The sequence below is a fragment of the Pogona vitticeps genome, chromosome 15, assembly GCF_051106095.1.
Source record: "Pogona vitticeps strain Pit_001003342236 chromosome 15, PviZW2.1, whole genome shotgun sequence".
Classification (NCBI taxonomy): domain Eukaryota; kingdom Metazoa; phylum Chordata; class Lepidosauria; order Squamata; family Agamidae; genus Pogona; species Pogona vitticeps.
The window spans coordinates 13,852,100-13,873,593 of NC_135797.1; the positions used below are offsets into that span (position 1 = coordinate 13,852,100).

Sequence of the window (21,494 nt, forward strand, 5' to 3'; positions counted from 1 at the left end):
CGAACTGAGAAGTTCTGTGTGACTCAAAAAGCTCATCTTTCAATGGCCCAAGAACGGTACTACCTAATTCTGGTGTTGCTTATATTTGTGAGGATGTTATATGTTTCCAGCACAGCTCTTGGAATTTCGAATGATTAAACCTTACCTCAAGGTGGTCACTTTAGAAAGGGGGGGGGGGGTTAGCCCTGTAAGGTTCGCACACCAGCCCTGAAAAGGAGCCAGCATTTAAAAGAAAGAAATACAAATCAAGACTGAATCTTGCAGGCCATGTACTTCCAGATTCATTTGGGAGAGGGGTGCCAAGGGGTTCTGCATCCAGTTTTATTGTAAAGCCATCACTTTTCCAAGAATGGATATCATTTCCTTCCATGCTGGGGCTTCTGGAGACCATAAAGACAGCCTCAGAGGACTGCCCGTGACCCCCCCCTACACATACACCCTACACTAAATGCCCACCTGCCTTTCAGAGACCCCAAAAGTGAATGGCTGGCACTCACAGAGAACCCCACCAGTGAGCTTAATAGATCAAAGCAAAGTATTTCTGCACCTCAAAGAAACACTGATTTCTCTGTTTCTCCACCCCCCCCCCCTTTAAGACACTGTGAGGGACGTTTGCTCTCTTTTCTTCAAGGGTTGGTGCCCAGCGCCAGCTTACTAGAGCCAGCAGGTTGGAATGCCATCCACCTCTGGGAAACTCCACAAACAGTGTTTCCACCGACACGACCCGTTTTTAGCAGCTGGTTTCTTCTTTTTGATAACTACTTATTTTGAGGAGTTTTATGCTGATGTGCAGGTTCAGATATGCATTATATTAAGGTTGTGGTTAAATGTTGCATGTCTGTACATATTGATTTTATTGGAATGCACGGTGGTGTGGAGCGCAATATAAATAAATATCTTCATTTTCTGCATTGCATTTCGTTCTCCCTCACAACGGTTGTGCATATAAACAGACAGGCCTGGACTCTATACTTCTTGCATCCAAAGGAGATTCTCAACCCTGGGAAACGCAGGCTAAAATAGCTCTGTCCGTCTTGAAAAGTGCCACACATCTCTCGCCCCAGCCCACCCCATGCCTGCGGAAAATAAAATGCGTTTTCTGCTCTGACACCACACAAGCAAAAAGTTGCACAGAGCAATTGAGAAAGAGAGAGAGAGAGAGAGAGAGAGAGAGAGGGTGTCTTACCTTGCTGAAGGAAAGGCTGGTGGCTAAAAGGCCTCTGACTATCTGTGGTCTTTCGAGTTTGCAAAACCAACCAAGGGAAGGCAAGAGAAGATCTCCTGAAAGCCAAGGAAAGGGAAAGCCAGTGAAGGAGAGAGGATGGTGCTGGGTCCCATCGCTCCCTCCCCATCTGGGAAGGAGAAGAAGGCTGGGTTGCTCCTGCCAGGCCCTGCACCAGTGAACAGAGACTCTATGGGGGTCTTTTCCGCCACCGCCACCACCACTCCTGTCCTTCCCCCCCCCCCCCTGTCTTTGTCCTTCCATGAGCTCACACAATCTCATTTCATGGGAGACACATCTGCTTTGACTCAGACAGGGGTGGAAAGGGGGGCGATGCCTCCCAGAGACAACAGGAGGCCCTCCCCCAGTCACCCCCTCATTTCAATAAGAAAAAAACACACCCACACACAAGACCAGCTTCCCCCTTCTGCCCCCCTCCCCATATCTTTCCTAGCGCTCTGTATTTGGGAACAGGAACAAACCGGTCCTTTCCTCTCTCTCCCTCCCCTCCACATCCCATCGTTCTTGCCCCTGTTAAAAGACCAGGCCTCCATGGGGAGAGTGTGGGTCTCGCTCTTTCATACTCCTGCATTGTTCCTCACTGGGCTTCTTGGCTTAAGTTTGGATCTCTCTCTCTCTCTTGCCCCACTCACACACACACACACACACACACACAGAGAGAGACAAACAAGCACCATCCCCCCCCCCCCCAATAAAGAGTGCTGTGGCCCATTAAGGACTAAACATGGTTTCTTCGGCACAAGGGGTGGGTGGGATTGGAGCTGCCCCATTCATCCTGCACACCCGCTGGGGATTAGGAGGGGAAAATATCTAGAAAAGCAGGGACCATCTTTCACAGCCATCATGAAGAATCCTGCCACGGTCCCAGGCAGGCAACCTGAAGAAGAAGGAGAGGCCCCTTTGCCCAAGCCAAGAAAATATATGGGCTTAGTTTTTCCCGAGATGGGATGAAAAGAGATAAAACACATCTTTGAAAACTGGGCTGAATCAGTCGTTCACCCCAGTTGGCCCACAGAACGAAGAAGACTTGGCGAGTCTGCTCTTAGGGAAGCCCCAGAGTCTGTTTTAGCTGGAAATAGCCGTTGAGTTTAGCCTAAAGGATCTTTACTGTACCTGCCATTTCCTTCCCTCTTCTAATCAGACTGAGTGGCCTGCTTTGTAAGAAAGATGGGATATAAATTAAGGAAATAAACACCATCTATGAACGCAGGTTGAAAGACCAGATCAGCCTTAACATGTACAGTGGAGAGAAGAAATAACTGCACACTGGGAGTTGTTACGACACAACACAAGTGATGTATTTAGTTATCTATCAGGGATAACCGGGGGGTGGGTGGGTGGGCTAGCTGACCCCTGGGCATGCTGGCAGCCCTCTAATCCTACCATTCGGTGGACAGCCATATGAAGCAGACCAAGAGGCTCATCTGCTATGGGGGTAGTCCACGACGTGACTCCTTATTACAGGCCTGTTTGCTACACGGATACCTGTTGTGGACGGGAGGGGGCTCTGCCAGGTCACCACAGCAGTGGCAACCACCAGCACTAGTGTATTTCTAGTGGGAAACATGGCATATGGCTGGCTGGCAGCCATATCCATACTAGTGGCCATCCTGTGGCAAGGGGTTCCACAGCTCCAATGACTCAGGGTGTGCAGAAGCCCTTCCTTTTTTCTAAGCTACATCACTCTTCTGTAGCAAATGACTCCACTGGATTTTGATATGGTGTCAGGTGGAGAAATCCTTTTCCATCTTCTCTACCTGATCCATCATTTTATGCACCTCCGCCACGTCCTCCCATTCCTCACTTTTTCTTCTAAGCTAAACCGTCCCAAGACTGACGTGGCTTCTTCCTGATCTGACTTGCTCCACTCCTTGGATTATTCTGTCTGCCTTTTCCCATTCTATTTATTTATTTATTTAATTTATACCCTGCCTATCTGGCCCACCAGACCACTCTAGGCGGCTTCCAAATATAAAATCAAATAATAAAACATAGACAAATACATAATAATCAAACAAGAACAGCAGTAAAAATTAAAAGGAAAAGTAAGAAAAAATCAAGAGTTGGCTGGAGGGAAGGCCTGAATAAATAGCCATGTTTTTAATTGGGTTTTAAAGGTGCCCAGCGTGGGGGCCGCGCGAATCTCTGGAGGGAGATTGTTCCAGAGGCAAGGAGCCACCGCCGAGAAGGCCCAGTTTCGTGTCTTCTCCTTCCGGGCCTCTCTCGGCGTCAGGCTCCTCACTCACCTCCTGACTCGCGCGGGTGATCCGGGTAGACCTTGTTGGGAGGAGGCGTTCCACCAAATATCGACAAGTTCCTTTTTTCGGTGACCAAAACTGGTGTGCCTGATGTCACTGTGCTTCGAGTTTTGAGAAGGGCAGCAGTTGAATATTGATCTTTTCTTTTTTAATTGCCAATTTTACTTCGCACTCCTCCCAGTAATTGTGCCTGGTCAATAAATAGTCTGGCCATTGCATTTTGGACCCGTCCAAGTTTCCAAAAACTCCTCCAAGTGGGGTCCATGCACAGCTCACTACAGTAACTCAAAGAGGAGTGAACTAAAAGTTATACATCACCATAGCCAGAGGAGACATTTCCAGAAACGGGTACAGCTTGTACGCTAGTTTTAAATGTACAAACACATACCCCTCCAAGGAGAGACCCTGAGACTTCGCAGGGACCATGACACACACCCCCCCACACACACACCTAGCACAGGTTGGGTCTCCATTCTCTGAGGTGCTTATTTGGATTTTGGTGGGGAAGAGGTTTTCAGTTGGGTGTCATTGGCTAGTATCAGATCCGCCAACTCCTGAGAATTTCCACCGCAGCTTCTGCTTGTGCTTTAGAACCACAGAAGCAGAAACGGGTTCTACTGAAAGGAACCTCAAGGACCAACTGGTCCAATTACGGTGAAGCAGGAGATCCATTACTGAAGCATCCCGATACTGAAGCATCCCGATACACACGCTGTGTGTTTTAAACTGTCCAACTCATGTCCTGAGTTAGTCTGTTTTACTATCAGACTGCTCCCACCATTCATAAAGTTCCTTCCTAATGCTCACCCAAATTCTCCTGTCTTGTAATTTCACTCCAACGGTTTGAGTCCGACCCTCTGGAGCAGAAGAAAACACCTTGCTTCGGTCTTCCAGGAGGCAGTCCAGACACCGGAAGATCCTTATCCTGTCCACTCTTCTCCAGGCTGAATTAAAGCCCAGCTGCCTCCACCCCTCGTAGTGCCTGTTCTCCAAACTTTTTATCAACCTCTTCCAGACACATTCCAGCTGGTCCAATATCCTTCTTAAATTGGGAGGCCCAGAACTGGACTCAGGATTTCATGTGAGGTCAGACCAAAATGAGATAAGAGTAGCAACCTGGCTTCTCTTGACCAGATCAACAAGGAACACGAAACAAAAGCAGAAACCCAAAAAGAACAAGAGGAGGAAGAGGATGACAAAAGCACTGAGGTTTCGTGGAATGTGCTCGCTTTTTCCAGAAACAAGAGTGAGAATCACTGTTGAACAGGGCATTATTCTTCTGGTGATACAGCCAAGAGTGGTGTTAGCCTTTTTCACGCCCGCATCACACGGTTGGCTTATGGTCTCCTAAGGCCCCAGGTGCTTTTCACGTGTACCATTGCCAAACCAGGTACAATCTTAATGGACAGAAGGGGTGAGACAGAACATGGAGAAAGCCCGGAGGCCAGTGGTGGTGCCATCGGAAAGTTAGGAAAGAGTTGGGCCCGTTGACCACCGGAACCCCTTCTAACACCACCCTTCTATTACTTTGTGATGAACTATTTAAGCTTTTTAGGAAAATGCAGGCAGGCAGCCAGCTAAGTGACATCATGATAAGCTGATACAGGAGTTGTGTCTGTCTGTCTCTCTCTCTCTGTGTAATACCAAAGCCCCTTCTGAAAGACTTGCCAGTGGGTGAGACCAAATCTTTTGGGGGAGTTGACAGACCCTAAGCACGCACCCGGGGGGGGGTATGTTTTACAGAAACAGACATGGCGGGGAAATCTTGCAGCAAAAGGCCAAAGAAGGTGGAGAAGAGGACGAGGAGCCAGGGCCCTGCTTCCTAGGCTTGGAGGGGTATCTTTTTCGTAAGCGTAAGAAAGGTCTGGATGTTTTCCGGAGAGCTTTGTGGATTCGAAAGACGCCGCCACACCTTGGACTCAAACATCACCAACCGATGTGAGCATGCCATGGAAGAGCAGCTGCTTCTACACTTCCATGAGCCACCAGGTTGTGGGTGCCTCTTTCTTTCTGAGTTGAAGCCCGCCCGTAGGCCTTCACTCACCTGTGGCCCCATCTTCCATGGGGCTGGGGGGTTCCCCATAGAAGCCAGCGGGTTCCTCCCCTCCCCCAGGCGGTGAGTTCCCTAGCGCTTTTGTGTGACCAGGAGGGCTAGCCTCCCTTCTGTCTGGGTGCCAAGAGATGAGTCATGGGCTTGCTCATCGTGCCTCACCCTCAGCTCTCCTCCCTCCCACCTGAAGCCAGCCGGCCTTCTTGCCTCCCTTCCTCCCAGGTGCTGCTGCGGCGGGGATGCCTCTCCAGCCCCGGTCCCTCCATCACCGCCTTTTGGTCCACGAAACTTCCACAAAGTGACCTTGGGCTTGTCCTGCTGGCAGACACCCCTGATCTTCCTTGCGGGGCTGTTGTGAGGACGGAAGAGGCTGGGGGGGGGGGCAGAAGGGAGGCGGCCCTGCCTGCCAGAGGGCCCGTGGGCCAGGCTCATGCGGGCAAGGGGGCTTCGGCTGTCCGTTTCTTGGAGCGCAAACAAAGGAGCGCCGGGAAGGGCCCCTCGCACAAGCCCGGCCTCCGTTCCACCCCTCCGGGGCGATTTCCTTTCTCCCCCTGCCTCCTTAAGCCTCTTTCTTGCATTCCTTTGTCTCTCTTTCTCTCCCCACCCCACCCCGCGTCCCCCTCTCCCCTCCTTCTCTCCCCTGTTTTCGGGTCCTCGTCCACCCCACCCCACCGCCCGCCCCCACCCCTCCGCCGGGAGCGCAAGAGAGGCAGAGAGAGAGGGAGAGAGAGAGGGAGAGAGGGAAAGAGAAAGAGCGAGAGAGCGAGCGAGCGTGCCAAGGGGGGTGTGGTGCGCCCTGGCCTGGGAAACTACATCCCCCATCAGCCCGCGGGCCCCTCCGGCTGAGAGTGTCAGGTTCACGCCGCAGCCAAGGCATTTAAGACAAAAGAGGCTCTTCTCGCTCCCTCTGCCCCCGACCCCATCCCAGTCCCTGTCCCAGTCCCGGCCGCAGCGGCGGCGGCAGCGCTTGGGCTCGGCTCCCCTTCTCCGGCTGCCTTCAGGGCGCAAAGAGACGCCGCCGGCGGGCAGGCGGGTTCCGCAGGCGCGGCGCGGCGGGGTGGGCGGTGGGCTGGGTGGGCTTTCCGCTGGGCTGGATCTCTTCCTTTTCGCCCCCTCCCCTCTTCTCGCTGCTGCTGCTGCTGCTGTTGCTGCCGCGGCGGCTGCTTTTCTCGCTCTCTCTTTCTCCTGCTCCACGCCCCCTTCCCTTTAGGAAGCAAGCGAGCAAGCGGGCGAGCGAGCGGGGATCTTGGTGCGCCTCGAGCCCGATCGATCCACCCGCTTTGGGGAGGGAGGGAGGGAGGGGATCGGGTGACGGAGCAGGGATCGCGGCCGAGGGGAGCGCCCAGGGGGCTCGTCCGGCGGCGGAGGACCAGCGAGGGGAGGGGGCGGGGGGTCTCCCTCTCTGCCCCCCTCTCTCTTTCTCTCGCTCTCGCCACTCCAGCCCCTCTTTGTGCCTCCCCCCCTCCTCGCTCCCCGGCTCTTTGTTTCCCCCCCGCCCCCTCCTCCTCCTCCTCCTCCTCCTCGCCCCCCGCCCCCTCCCCAGCCGAGCAGCGGCCGCGGCGGCAACAGCAGCGAGTCGAGGAGCCGCCGCCGCCGCCGCCGGGCTGCGCGCCCCCCACCCCGTGCCCGCCATCCCGCCGCCGCCGCCGCCGCCGCGCCCCCTCAGCCCCCTCTCCTCCTCCTCTTCCTCCTCCTCCTCCTCCTCTTCCTCCTCCTCCTCCTCCTCCTCTCGGCAGCCTTTGTTCGCCATGCCGAGCCTGGTCGTGTCCGGGATCATGGAACGGAACGGGGGCTTCGGCGACCTGGGCTGCTTCCCGGGCAGCAGCAGCAGCGGGGGCGGCAAGGAGCGCGCGCTGCTGGAGGACGACCGGGCGCTGCAGCTGGCCCTGGACCAGCTCTGCCTGCTCGGGCTCGGCGAGCCCTCGGCCGTGGCCGCCGCCGCCGCCGCCGCGGCAGCAGCAGCCGCCGCCGCCAGCGCCACCGCCGCGCCCCCCGCCGCCGCCGCCGCCCCCTCTGCCTCCTCCTCCTCCGTCGCTGCCGCCACCCTCGGGGACGACCCGGCCGCCGGCGGCAGCAGCACCAGCAGCCCCCCCGCCGCCGCCGCCCCCGACGCCGCAGCAGCAGCAGCAGCAGCCGCCGCCCCCGGCCAGCCAGCCGCCGCCGCCGCCGCCGCCTTCCCAGGCGGGCCTCAAGACCCCCTCCATCCCTGGGGCGCCGCCGCCTCCCCAGCAGCAGCAGCAGCAGCAGCCGCCTCCTCCGCCACCGCCTCCTCCTCCGCCCGCCGCCGCCCCCCGCTGCCCGCGCCCCCGTCGGCGGCGGCTCCTTCGGCCGCCGAGGCGGGCAAGCTGTGCGTCCTCTACAAGGAAGCCGAGCTGCGCCTCAAGAGCAGCTCCAACACCACCGAGTGCGTCCCGGTGCCCAGCTCCGAGCACGTGGCCGAGATCGTGGGCCGCCAAGGTGAGAGCGCAGCCCGGGCGCGCATCCCGGCCGCCGGGGCGCCTCCTCGGCTCCGGGGCCGCTCGCGCCCCATCCCGCGCCCCTTCTCTCTTCGTCCTCCCCCCCGCCCCAGCACCACCATCCTTTCTTCTCCGCTCCTTTGTCTGCTCCGAGGCCCCGCCGCCCCGCTTCCTCCTCCTGCTGAAGCTCGCCCCCCCCCCTTTCCTTCCTTCTTTCCTTTGTGCTCCCCGGGCGAAAGGAGTCCCGGGCACTGGGCTTTGGGAGGGTCCCCGCCTGCCTCCACCGCTCGCCGGCCCGCTGGCCCTTCGGACACCCACGGCCCGGCCGCCGGCCAGGGGCAGCCAGCCGCTCTCCTGTCTCACTCCCAGCAGCGGCGCCCCACTTCTGAAACAAGCCCCCACCCACCCACCCACTTCATCCTTCCTGGACCCACGGCTCCTACTTTCCTCTTTCTTTCTTTCTTTCTTTCTTTCTTTCTTTCTTTCTTTCTTTCTTTCTTTCTTTCTTTCTTTCTTTCTTTCTTTCTTTCTTTCTTTCTTTCTTTCTTTCTTTCTTTCTTTCTTTCTTTCTTTCTTTCTTTCTTTCTTTCTTTCTTTCTTTCTCTTCGCCTTTGTTCCTCTATCTCTTCTCCCTTTCACGCTCTCCACTTCCTTCCTTTCCCCCCTTTCTCTGGGATTCCCCCCCCCCAAAAAAAACACCTTTTCCGGTCCTGTCCTGCCTGTTCCACTTTCTCTTTTGAGGTCTCTGGCCTTCCAGCCTTCTTCTTCTCCTCCCTCACCCGCTTACCCCGAAGCTCCTTTTCCCCCTGTTGCCCCCCCATCGCCCACTCCTTCCCGACTTTCCTCTTCCCCTCCTGTAGGAGAACCTGCCCTTCCGAAGGGCCCAGACATGGAAGAGGGGTCTCCCCTTGTCCTCCATCCACCCAGCCGAGCCTCTTTGTGGCTTCCTTTGTGCAAATCCTCGTCCCAGGGCCACTAGAGAAGGAAGGTCCCGTCCCGCAGCTCCCGAGGAATGCTGGCCCCGGCTGGGGGTGGAAGCGGGAGGTGGGCCCCCCTCTTCCCCTTCCCCTCCCTCTGGGCATCATCTCCCAGCGCAAGCAAGAGACGGAAACCCCGTGGCCGAAGGAGCAGGACCCTAAGCTTCCCTCACGGCCCCTGGGCTCTCCAGCCGTCCAAAAGGTTATGAATGGCTTCTTCCCTGGACAGAAAAGAAATTCTTTCATCGTGGGGGATTCAGGGTAGAAATCTGACTTATCTGCATGTAGTAGACGACTGGTTTTTAATTTTTTTAAAAATGGCTATGCAAGATCTGAAGCTCCCCGCCTTTGTGGGCACCCGCTTGTTTCTTTGAATGGTGTCCAGCTGGCTATTGTGTCTCTCTGGGTTTGCCAAAGGGTTATATTCTTAGCTTTGAAGCGCTTGTTGGGGTGGGGGGGTTGCCTTTTTCTCCTTCCTCGGGCTGGTGTAAGAGAGACGGTGGGAAAAGCTTCGCAAAACCCCACCGCCAACCCCCCCCCCCGGCTTTTGTTGGGCGCATTTCTGGAAGTCGAAGGGGGTGTGGTTCTCTCGCTCGCTCGCTCTGTGGCGGGTGGGTGTGCGCAGAAAGCCAGACGAAGGGGGGAAAAAGGTTCAAGAACAGATTAATAGAAGTTGAACTTGTTATGGAATCATGTGATTGGGGGGGGGGCAGGGAGAGGATGGCCTTTCCAGGAGCCGCCTGGGCTTTAAAATCCCTGCTTTGGCTTTATTTATGCGCGCTTTCCCCCTCCTCTCTCTTTGTGTGTGTATGTGCTTCAGTAAATGCAACGGGGTCTCTGCTGCACATCAGGGCCTTAAAACAAGTGCAGATATACTTGCCTGTCATGTGTTAAGCTCTCGCTGGTGCCCACGACCTAGCCTTGGTGGCTGGGGGGTGGGGGGGAGGCCGCGGGATGGAGGAAATGGTGGTTGTAAATAAAAATATCAATTGCACCTCCTCGCCATGCAAGTCTGGGAACTGCAGATTCGTATCCGGCGTGGAAAGGGAAGGTTGGTGCTTCGGGGTTCTTGGGGAGAGGGGAGAAAGGGCCCAGAGTTTTAGATGCCCAATGAAGCTGCTGAAATTGGGGCAGGGGGAACGGGGGTGGCGCGCGATTTGCTGGGGAGAACAATGGAACGGGCGCCGTGGCCAGCTTAGGGGCCCACCAGCTGCGTTCCTGCAGCATCGAGACGGCCCCTTGTCCGCCGCCCCCCAACCCAGACCCTGGGGAGCAGCGCCTCTCCCTCTCTCCTGACCTGATTGTGAGACACCCATCCATCCACCCCCGCCCGCCCCGGACCCATCAGCCGTCCCCAAAGTCACTTTGAGTTCATTCCCGACCTCGGTCAAGGAAGGAACGACCACGCATGGCACATGAAGGGGGTGTGTGAGCGCGACCACTGCCAGGGAAGGCGGGCGCCTCCTTCCTTCTCTTCTCTCCCCCCCCCCGCCGGTTTCCCATTGTCCACCCCGGTGGCGCACCGCGGCCACCCGGTCCTTTTTCGCCCAGGTGCTCCACGCGGGTGGCGCAGGCGTCAGACCCTGCGGGGAGGTGCATTGCGGTGCATGGAGAGGCCCGCTCTTTGTTTAATTATTCCAGGTTCTTGGAAAGGGGGACGGGTGTGTTTGTGTGTGTGTGCGCGCGCGCGCGCGCAAAAGCAGCATTGTCCCTGTTTTGGAAATTGTGTGTGCGTGTGTGTGTGTGTCCCCTTCCCCCCCCCCCCCGCAAAATCTAAAAGAGAAGTGACTGTCCAGCTTTGCATCAAGATGCTGTTTTATTGTGTTCTCCGGGGTAACCCTGCCGGTCCGCCGCCACTCGGCAAGGCAGAAGGGGGTGTGTACCGAGAGATCACTGTGGTGTACAGCAATGCGCTGAGAAAGGAGCTGGCAGAAGAATGGCAGGGCTGGGCGGGCAGGGCGAGGGAGGGGGCGCGGCGACGGGGGGGGGGGCGCGCGGGAGAGATGCCCTCCCTTCTGTTTCCAATCCTAATAAATGTGTAACCCTAAGATCCTTTGTGTGGGGGGGGGTCTGCGAAACCTTCTCGGGATCTTTTTAAAAATTAAAGAAAACCTAATCTCTGAGTTTGTTTGCTTGCGCATCCTGCCCGCCCCCCCTTTTTAAAAAAAAATACAAAAAACCCCCAAACAATGCTGGAACTCAGAGAAAGAAAGAGGGGTACATAAGGGAGTCCTGGCAGGTGGGAGCAGGCGCTGGAGGCAGCCCAGGTGTCTAAGGTCTGCCTTGGGAGAAGAAGCCTCCGCCATATCCCCACATCTCAACAAAGAAAGGAAGGGTTCTCGGCCTCATTGTTCTCCATGGGGCCTGTCGTTGGGCGTCTGTGGGAAGGCCGACCAATCCAGGTTGTGCAACGTAATCAGCGCCGCTTCCATCCAAGGGGCCTGTGCTCTTTCCCAGTTTTCAGGGTACCGGGTGGTGCAGAAAAAGGATCCCTCTCCATGGGAAAGCCAAAAACGAGAGGGATCGAGGGAGTGGCCCATTTGATGCACAGGCAGCCTAGAGTCTGTGCTTAAATATGTCTTGTGGCTGGGAACAGTGGCAGGAAATTTGTGCGCACACACACTCCCCGCACACACCCCTCTCTGCTATGGAACAGCCTTGCTTTCTGCCAGCCCCTTGCTGCTGTACAACCAGGCTGGAATCACGCACACCCCCTTCTCTTGTTGAGTGTGGGTCAGCGTCAGGGTAACCCCGGGGACACAACAGCAGCAGCATCTTGTCTGGCCGCTGGCGCAACCCTTCCATGTTGGATTTTGCCCACCGGAACCTGGGATGGCACAACCACTCAAGTGGCCTCGGAGAGGATTTGGGGGGGTGGGAGGGGAAAGAGGATTGCAAAGGTTGGTGGAGAAGAGAAACCGGCAGCGATGAAACAAACATTTTATGGGTCGTGAAAGCAGGGTGGGCAACTTGGCAAAAAGGAATCCCAGCCGCCAGTTGAAAAACAGCAATGTTTTCGCTCTTGTTTTAAGTGGTCTTCTTCCGCATCAGTCAAAGCAACAACTATTTGAGGAACACACCGCCAGAAGGGTTTGCTGTATATGTCATGCTAAAGATGGCTAAACATCGCTAAAGACCCTTTTAAATCAGCCGGGGGGGGGGGCTGTAACAAGCCTCTATACTGACTGGCTCACCCACTCTTACACTGCCTGCCCTTCAAAGCACTTGGGCAAGGGAGTTGATTATCACTAGGAATAGCCAAGAGGCCTGCCCTATACTTCTTTTTCGGGAGAAAGAAAAAAACACCATACAGAATAAAGTTGCATTTGGATCCCCTACAGCCCTCCTCTGAAGGAAATTTAGGATTACCCCAATTTCAGCAGTGTTATTGCCTTAATCATAGCAAAACAAAAACAACCTCGGCTCCTTGAGTTGTGGAGTTTTTCAAAGATCACCAAGTACAGTAAAGGCATAACCTGAAGGGAAGCATCTGTTTAATTCTTAATTCTTTAATTGGACTGCCATGTTGCGTTCAGGCTGATCTTGGACCCTAATTCTTCTCAACCCTGGTGCACACTGCATTTTGACTGGTACAGTACCACTAAGATCGGTCCTCCCCTATTTTCGCTGCCTTCTGATGAAATAATCTTTCCATACCCCTCCCCCTTCTGCTTGGATTTAATGCAAAATAAGGGGTGCATTGGGCTGGACTGAAAATTTTGGGTTGGGCATAAGAGAAAAGGTGGTGTCCCACATTCTGAACTTCATGGTTCAACATGCAAAAATAACCCTTTTGTCTCTTTAAAGAATCCCTTGTTTATAAAGGGAAAAATCCTATGACATGCTAGTTTTCCCTCCTCTTTTTGTTTTTGCAAAGAGGAAGTAATTTTCCTTTATTAGCCTGATAAAGAGACTCGAACCTTGCATGTTTCTGTGCATCCCTGGTGGGCCTCAACCTAGATGTTGTTGCCTAACAGTGGAGTTTGCTTCTCCACCACCACATTACAAGAGGAGCCCAAAGGAAACACAAAGGGCCTTTGACACCTTGAAGACTAATGCGATTTATTTGGCCTAAGCTTTCAAGGATTGTAAGCCCGCGTCGTCAGAGATGGGGAGCCTTGCCTCAGCCAGCAAACATTTATATTTTTGCTTGGAAAAAGACATTGCACATGTGCGAATCTGCTTGTGTACTTGGCAAAGGTGTCTTAGGTCACACCCACCCATCACCCCTTTGGAATCGAGGGCAAAGAGAATCATGCTTGTGAAACTCCCATGGATGTCAATGGGGTTACTCAAAGCCTCACTAAGTGAGGAGCCCGTTTGGTATAAGGTGCTGTTGCTGAGGACTGTTTTGGGGGGGGGGCATCCTGAGAAGGTGCAATGGGGGCAAGAAGCCTTTGTGAGGGCTTGAAGGTTTTGGGAAGAAAGAATCCCAGACGGTGGCCCCTTGGAGCAGCTTCCTTTACAAAATAGGGCCAGAACCCTTTGTGGCAATTTATCTTTGTGTGACTGAAACAACATACTTCTTAAATGGCATCTAATGAACAAGGTCCTGGTTGCGTTCCTAGCCAGGAGTAGGTCCAATTGTAGTCCAATCAATCAATCAATCATATCTATCTATCTGTTTTTTTACCCATTCTGGGTGGTGGTAGTGTGACCTTAGTGGGTCCAGGATCTGTGTGTGATGATTGTGTGGAGGAGAAGCGATCCAGGGTCCACCCCACTGTGGTGCAGAGACCCAGCTGGTTTGTTGGTTTGTTTCAGACATTTTAATGCCACCCAACTCAGTGGCGTGCATTGAACAAGAAATGTAAACGGCCCCAAATCTCACCCCCAATCCAAAAAGCTCCATAATGAATGGTACTAAAACAGCATTTTGAGGGGCCCCTAAAAACCCAGCTGCCAGTCCAAGCTGTCAAAATGGATGGGGTCAAGGGTGCTGTGGCTCGGGAGAAGCCAGCGGGAAGCTTAAATCTGTGCATGGGATCAACCCCAGCTTTCTATGCAGGGCCTGGGCCCGTGTCACAAAAATGGACACCAGTGCTTCTGAGCATATGCAGAGTGCACCCAATGGATCCAGAGAGTCCTTGTGCAATAGATAATGGGTTTCCTGGCAGGGGAATGCGATTTCTTCCACTTTTCTCCCTCTGTAAATTTAAGTTGTGCACTGGAGAAAAAGTTTTGACACACCCTACTTGAATCTCTCTCTCTCTCTCTCTCTCTCTCTCTCTCTCTCTCTCTCTCTCTCTCTCTCTGTGTGTGTGTGTGTGTGTGTGTGTGTGTGTGTGTGTGTGTGTGTGAGAAAAGGTGGCTGGCTATTAACCTTGTAATCTTGGGACCAGCTTTGCATATGGCTGCCTTTCCGTATCTATCTAAGATGGAAAAAGCAGCTTTTAGCAGACCACAACTCCCAGAATCCCCCCCCCAGGTGATGGGATTTATGGAGGGGGGTTGGGGCTGATGGGAGTTGGAGTCCTGCAACATTGCATACCAGGAACTGACATCCTTTTAAGGACAATAAAGTGCTAATACCTCTCCCCCCCTCCCCTGAGAGGATAAATGGGAGAGAAGCCAATACTGAGGAGAATTCTGAGGAGAACATTCATATAATGAAGCTGGAACTTGGAAATGTTCCTGTTTTGCAGGAGGAAAAAACATTTTTGCCTCTCACCACCCTAAAAAACCCTAAAATACACCACCAGCCAGTAGCCATGTTGGCTATGGGATTCTGGAGTCAATTTTTGTCCACTAAAATAACCCGAGCCCAGACCCTCACAGGGCGAATGAGCCACAGAGGTCTTCTTATCCCTATAAATTACCTCAAAGTAAACAAAATATTCCCTCAAAAACCTTATAACAGGCCAGGTAGCCCTGAGGGGAGACATACTCCATTCTTCACTGTATGTGGGTAATGCTGTATCTTTTTGTATATATATATAAGCATATCCAATTCCTTCTGGGCCTTTTCCTCACTAAAACTGGCTTTTATTTTAATAAAAGAGACTACAGCTCCCACATTCCTTCACTCTGGACCAAGCTGTCTGATGCTGTTGGGAGTTGTAAGCAAAAGAGGTAAATAAACCACCTGGAAAGCCACCCCCTGCATTAAAAATTTCAGGGTTTCCCCCCTTCTTCCTTATAATTTCAGGTCCTGGGGATGTTTGGGCAATGAGAACTGGTGGCGGCTGTTTTAATTTACACATTTTCCCCCTCACAAGTTTTCCTCAGAGCGAAAAGGCCTTTAAAACGTCCTTTCTGGAGGTTTCCAGCTGCCAACTCCCTTTTCCCGCCAAAATTCTCCTCAGGAAAGACATGGTGGGCATTTGAAGGGCCATATGGCTTTTCATGCCTCATATCTCTATAAGATCAGAGAGAGAGAGAGAGAGAGAGAGCTCTTTTTCCTGTGTGTGTTTGTGTTAAAAATATGCAGTTCTTATATCCACAAATTACCTAAAATAAACCAAAATATTCCCTCAAAACTGCCATAATAGGGCAAGTAGTCCTGAGGAGAAATCATGAGGGAAGATCTATTGGGCCACCTCTGCTGTATGTGTGTGTTTGCACTATATCTTCCCATTTAATTTTTTTTCTAAAATTAACCTCTCTAGTGCTTTCTCGGCCTCTCCCTCAACACCTATACTTTTAATAATTTTTTTTTAAAAAAAGACTAGAACCCACAGTCCTTCACTCTAGACTAAGCTGGCTGAGGCTGCTGGGAATTGTAGGCAAAATGGGGGGGGGGAATTGCCTGAAAGCCACCCCCTGCATTAAAATATTTAGGGTTTTTTACCCCCTCTATAAAGGTCTTTAAATATTCTCTTCCAGAAGGTTCCAGACCAACTCCCATTTCTCACCAAAATTTGCCTCAGGATGCCCATGCTGGGGATTTTAAGGGCCATATTGCTTTTTTATATGGGTTGACATAAGAACGCATAGATGGGTGGGAAAAACCCATTTTAAAAACCCTCCAAGGTGGCTTTTATGGCCTCCAAAATGTCTCTGGAATGCTGGATGATGCCTCCCCCTCAACTTCCCCTCAAATATATATATGAAAAAATATATATCAAATGTTGCTTCCTCAGGAAGCCTTCAAAATGGAACAATCATTCACTTTTTAAAGAGTTAAATAAGAAGGTTCCCCCTGTCCAGTTTGGCCCTAACCATTGCCTGTTTTCCAAAAGGGAAAATGCATTTCTAAAGTGGAAACTCCAAGTAGACTTCAAGTGACTTTTTGTGGAGTTCCTTTTTTGATTTTTGGCTCCAGAATCGCCCAAATGACCCACTCTTGAGTAAAAAAAAAAACCTAGGTCTACATGGATGGTGAGAAGAAAAAGTGTAAAGAGATCCATAGACATCAGGCGTTGATACAGTAAAAACAAACTAATATATAAAAACCCTAGTTTATACAATTCTAACAGAAGGGAGGGAAATCAAGGTTTCTCTCAGCTGGGCTATGACTGCTCGTTAGCTGACAACCCCATCTGAAGGATAAATGCCTCTATTTATTTATTTATTTATTTATTTATTTATTTATTTATTTATTTATTTATTTATTGGTGGAAGGAAGAAAAAGATCCTGAACCACTTGAAAAATGGACAATCTGGGCTTTACAAACAACATCAACCATGAATTGTTCGGGTCATTGAAAATATTATTTGGGGAGTTCATGGGTCGGCCATGAGGTAGATCAATAGATATTTGTATAGAAATATCTCTCAGTGTGTGCCTCCATTATATCTCTCAAAATTCAGCCCCACACTGCAGTTCGGGGTCAAGAAAAGAGAGATTCTACCAACTGACTGGATTATGCAAATCACACAATCATTTTGCCTCATCATTTTCCTGTTTATGTCCTTCGTTTCTTCTTCATTTGGGGGTGGGTGGGTCAGGAGGAATTATGGAGGACCCTGAAGGCTCCCCCACATCAGATCCCTTTGAAGTTTTATTCAGGGACTCCAACGGACATTAGAGATTTAACCGCACACTTTGGAGCCTATATTTAAAACCCAAGAGTTAGTCTTGTATTCATAGATCCCTTTAGTATTGTGTACTTTAGTATCATGTTACAAAGTTGCATACTGAATACTTTCTTTTAATTGTTGTGAGCTGCCTTGGGTTCCCTTGCAGGAGAAAGGCGGGTTAAAAATATTTTCCATAAATAAATGTGCCTTCAAAAGGCAGAAGCAAATAGAAAGCAGCTGGACCTATAGGACACTGGCATTTTTGCAGGGATCACAGCGTGCAGCCAAGATCTGATTAGGTCCATATCCTCTGTGAGGATGATGGTGGCCCTGTTAAGGTGCCGTGGCAACCCTTTTCAGCTTAGAAGTGGCCCAAGGACCGCTTCCCCGTTGCGTTGGCACAACCCGCTCTATGGTTTCAGTTGGGCTGCAGTGCATTTGAAGCCCCAGTAAATAAAGGGGGGCTCTCCTATAGAGGTGAGCAAAAAACCCGATGAGGGTAAATAAAATAAATAAATAAAACTATATACAGCAACTAAGACTGGGAAACGGGGGCAGAGAAGCAGGGAGGACCAGCCACTGATGGTGCATGGGGGATTTCTAGAGAAATTCTGCATTTCTGTGCCATCTCTGAACGACCCCGCTGCAGATCCACTGGCAGGGAATCTAGGGCAGTCGGAAACGGCGTGGCAAGGCGCCCGTTTCCTTCAACCCTCTTCTCCCTTCGTGCCCGTCCGAGGCCTTTGTCTCCGGATGCCTTTGGCTCGCACCTGCCGGAGCCTGCTTCTCAGCTTTCTCCCCTATCTTCCCAAGAGCGCTCGGAGAAAGCACGTGTCTGAGGCGGCCATCCCACCGCGACACACCCACCTTGTGCTATATTGTGATCTGTCGCTCGTGATGGGGCCATATCTGGCTCCAGCCACTGCTGCTGAGGGTGGTGCTGTTTTTAACATCCATGGGCAATGCAGTCAGCCCCAGAGATACAGGCAGGCGGTCGCCTTGCCCTCCACGGGTCGTCTTTAAAGTCTGTTTTTTAAAAAGAAAATCTGCATCAGTGCTGCAGTTAAGTATTCAGCCTTGAGAGGACCACCCTAGCATGCACAGGGCAGAAAGGGAAACCCTTGATTATCTTAGTCTTCCTTCGGCACAACAAAGACAAACTACAGCATTGTTCTCCTCAGCCATCAGACAGCAAGACATTTTGTGTCAGGATCGAGAAGCGTGTTCATTACTTTCGTCCTTGCACAAAAATACCAGAGTGTCTCCCTTCTTGCCCGGACTTTTAAAATTAGAAGGATTGGAGGAGTTGCTTGTGCCTTTCTGAACAATTACTCAGATATCTTCTCAGTGGGTTGTAGTTTTTGCATCTTATGAAGTGCTTCCTTTCATGTCGCCCTTCAGGGCAGGGTTTTACCATAGTGGCAGCCAAATCTCGGAACTGCCTACCCAAGGGGAAAAAAAACCTCACTATTTCTTTTGTTCTCTTACTGCACAGCTGTTTAGACGAATCAGAAGTAGAGTGTGAACCGGTTTCAGACACATCTCAGACTCTGCACTGAGTTGGCCTGTTTGGGACTGATTTTTATGAGTTCTAGCTAAAAGCAGAAGGGCCACCTTGAGTTCTGGGGTGAGGGAAGGTGGATTTGCAAATCACTTGATCCCCAGCACAAAATCGAATTGAACAGGGCACACGTCACTTCAGCCTTGACATTTCTTGATTTTAAAAAATAAACTATTCTAGGCGCTTAGTACCCTGAAGTGTGCGCTGTCCGAGGTGGACTCTTTGTCAGAATCTGTCGTGTCCCAAATTCTACATAAGTCAGTCCAAAATGAAAAGCAATAGCTATTTGGTTTTACAAGTCCATGCATCGAATTAGTGAAGTTGCAAATTGTTTCAGATCTTGTTCCGATCAAATCAGGCAGGGCACAAATTTCTACAAACCCCAATGGGTTATAATCTGAAGTCCTGCAGTGACATGGGGCTTGGTGCATGAAGGTTTTACTTATCTACTGGTATCACAGTTTGCAATCATGATTTTTGACCCAGGTATTTTATACTAAGGAAAGCCAATCAGGGTCATCATAAGTTGGCATCAGCTTGATGGCCCATAATTATTTTTTCGAATTGGTCTTGATTCTCTGTTCAGAACTTGGGGGATAATGAGTCACCAATCATGTAGTTAGTTATCTGTAACGAATTACTCTCTTTTTAAAAAATAAGGCATAATAAAGAAATGTCTCAAAGTAACACAATTAGGAGGAACAAAAGGGAGTGTATTTTGAGGGCCTTTGGAGCTGAATTTTTCATGTTTTATGCAATTCTCTTTATCAATCTCAAGGGGTATACTTCCAGAAAGCAATGAAAAAGAAACATGATCAAAATCATGCTATTCACAATAATGAATTACTCTTTTTATAAAGAAGTGTGCAAGTTCTATGTGTCGTATATAGTGTATATGCCTTCAATCCATCCTGGATAAAAGCAGAAATATAATTGTGTAGTTATAACACCTGTTCTCATATCTAGGATCTTACTATATTACACTTTTCCGCCTGCTGTCATAATGCTTTGTTTTTCAAAGATGTATAACAGTCCAGCAACATGTTACATCTCACAGTTAATCTACTGGTAATTATAAAACAGCTCCAACTAGTGAGTCATGTTCATGCGTATGCAATTATCAGAATGTGTGTATACACCTTTGTGAGGCACACCAACAAGATATCTCTACTAATTCTGGAAGACCCCTTTTTAAAAAAAAAATAGAATAAAGACAGGAAATACTTAAAATCTGCAAAAGATGGAGGCAGGAGTCATTGGCAATATGGACCCTTCACAATGTATTCTGTCTTCAAGAACTGCAACTAATCAAGATATAAAGCTTTATTCACTTGCTTAGTGGACTGTATTGGAGCTGTTCTATTGGAATGGTTTTCCTCTTCCAGCATCTCTGGAGTGTAACTTTTGAGCAGGTCCTAGGTTTTGGCCAGTGGAACAGAACAACCAGTGTCTCCGCATCTTCTAATGCTTTAGTTCTGTAACTTCAGATCGAATCATACCGGCCCAAAAAGCCATGATTCATTGTTTTCGGTTGCACACCTGCATTTCTGTCTGTCCTTTTGCTCCAAAACATTAAAATCAGGCCCTGCTTGACATGACGGCAGAATTTCCCCTGCGCGGACGTGGCCCTGCCCCAGTGCCCTAAAATGCACGGGTCTGATTCAGAAAAGGAAAAAGGACCCCCTGGCTCAGGGGTTCAAGACGTCCCCCTTTGCTCTTGTCCTGCTCCAGAGGAGGAGCGGGCCTCAGAGACAAAGGAACAAAACAAGCCCAGATTCTAGCTCGCCCTTCCTAGGAGGAGACAAATCCCCAAATCCCACCCTCCATGCAAAGCTCTTCCAGTTAGCCTCTTGGCTGGATCCCAAGAAAGGGGCCTAAAGTCCCCAGCCTTTATGGTCATTTTGGACATCCTCCTGCTTCCAAAGTGCCCCCCCCCCAGCTTCCTTGATGGGGGTCAGGACTCTGGAGCTCTCTCCATCTTCACCACGAAGTCTCATAGAGTCTTAAAGACAGAAAGGTTTTATGGGCATAAAAGTGCCCCCAGCTTTCTAGATTCATGGAGAGAGCCTTAAGAAGCTGGCATTTTTAGAGGACTTCTTCCTGGGAAAAAGCTGATGCTAAGGTCAAGCGTGTGCTTTTGTTTCTCCACTTGGCCTTCAGTTCGCCACCGCTCAAGGATGGGTCGGTGGGAGAACGGAGCGAATCCTGCAGGGAGGCTCTCGGAGGCTCTCCCCCTCCCCGCCTCCTCCATGCCAGGGTGTGCAACTCACACACATACACACCCATCGTGCAACTTGAGCTCAATTTCAGACCCAGGTCCCCTCCCATCCGTCCGTGTCTCTCCACTGGCTGGCCCTCTCTTTGTCCTTTTCCTGCGCCAGCCCCCAGCCTTACCTTGGCTTGATCCCCCCCTCCTCCCTCTTTCTCCTTTGTCCGCCCTTTCCTCTTTCTCCGCTTTCCCCTGGCCTGTTGTCCCTTTCGCTCACTGGTGGGGCATCCCGCCCTCCCTCCCCACACTCCCTTTTCTCCCCTGCATCCTTTCTCTCTGAACCCTCAGCCCTCTTTCCCTAGTCTCACCCCCTCCCACCTCTCTTAGGCTTGGACGACCCAATTATGCCGGGGTTTACTTCCATCTGCTCCCAGCAAGGGCTGTTCCCCGCCACACACACACACACGCACACACACACACACCCGGCTGCCCCTCCTTTCCTTTGTCTCTCCATCTCCATGACCCCTTTGTTTCACCTTTCCTCTTGCCATAAGGTTCTCTTTTTCTCCTCCCTGCTTTAAGCCCCATCCACAACCATCAAACCGAGTTTTATCCCCATCTTAGCCAAACCCACAGGGTGGTGGTGGTGGTTGAGAGCAGGCAATAAACCAGTGGATGGCGTTTCCACCCTTTTTTGTTTCATAATTAGGCCCCGGACGATGGCAGGTCTTCACAATGCAGATTCCCCCGCCTCTCGGCATTGATTCTTTCCATGCAG

General features: G+C 51.3%; 2 protein-coding genes across 3 annotated transcripts in view; one reads left to right on the forward strand and one right to left on the reverse strand.

The window, feature by feature from the left end:
* Positions 1-6,154, reverse strand: part of LMNA (lamin A/C) — a 67,150-nt gene extending 60,996 nt beyond the window's left edge. For both annotated transcript variants that reach the window (XM_078382131.1, XM_072983959.2), the window contains exons 1-2: positions 4,309-6,154; positions 1,187-1,281 (exon numbers count right to left, since the gene is read on the reverse strand). The gene's annotated coding sequence lies outside the window, so the exon portion shown is untranslated. The remainder of the gene's footprint in view (positions 1-1,186; positions 1,282-4,308) is intronic.
* A 1,145-nt stretch (positions 6,155-7,299) lies between these two features.
* Positions 7,300-21,494, forward strand: part of MEX3A (mex-3 RNA binding family member A) — a 30,379-nt gene continuing 16,184 nt past the window's right edge. The window contains 3 exon segments of the mRNA XM_078382132.1: positions 7,300-7,545; positions 7,796-7,835; positions 7,838-8,008. Of these exon segments, the coding sequence (XP_078238258.1) occupies positions 7,300-7,545; positions 7,796-7,835; positions 7,838-8,008 (457 nt within the window).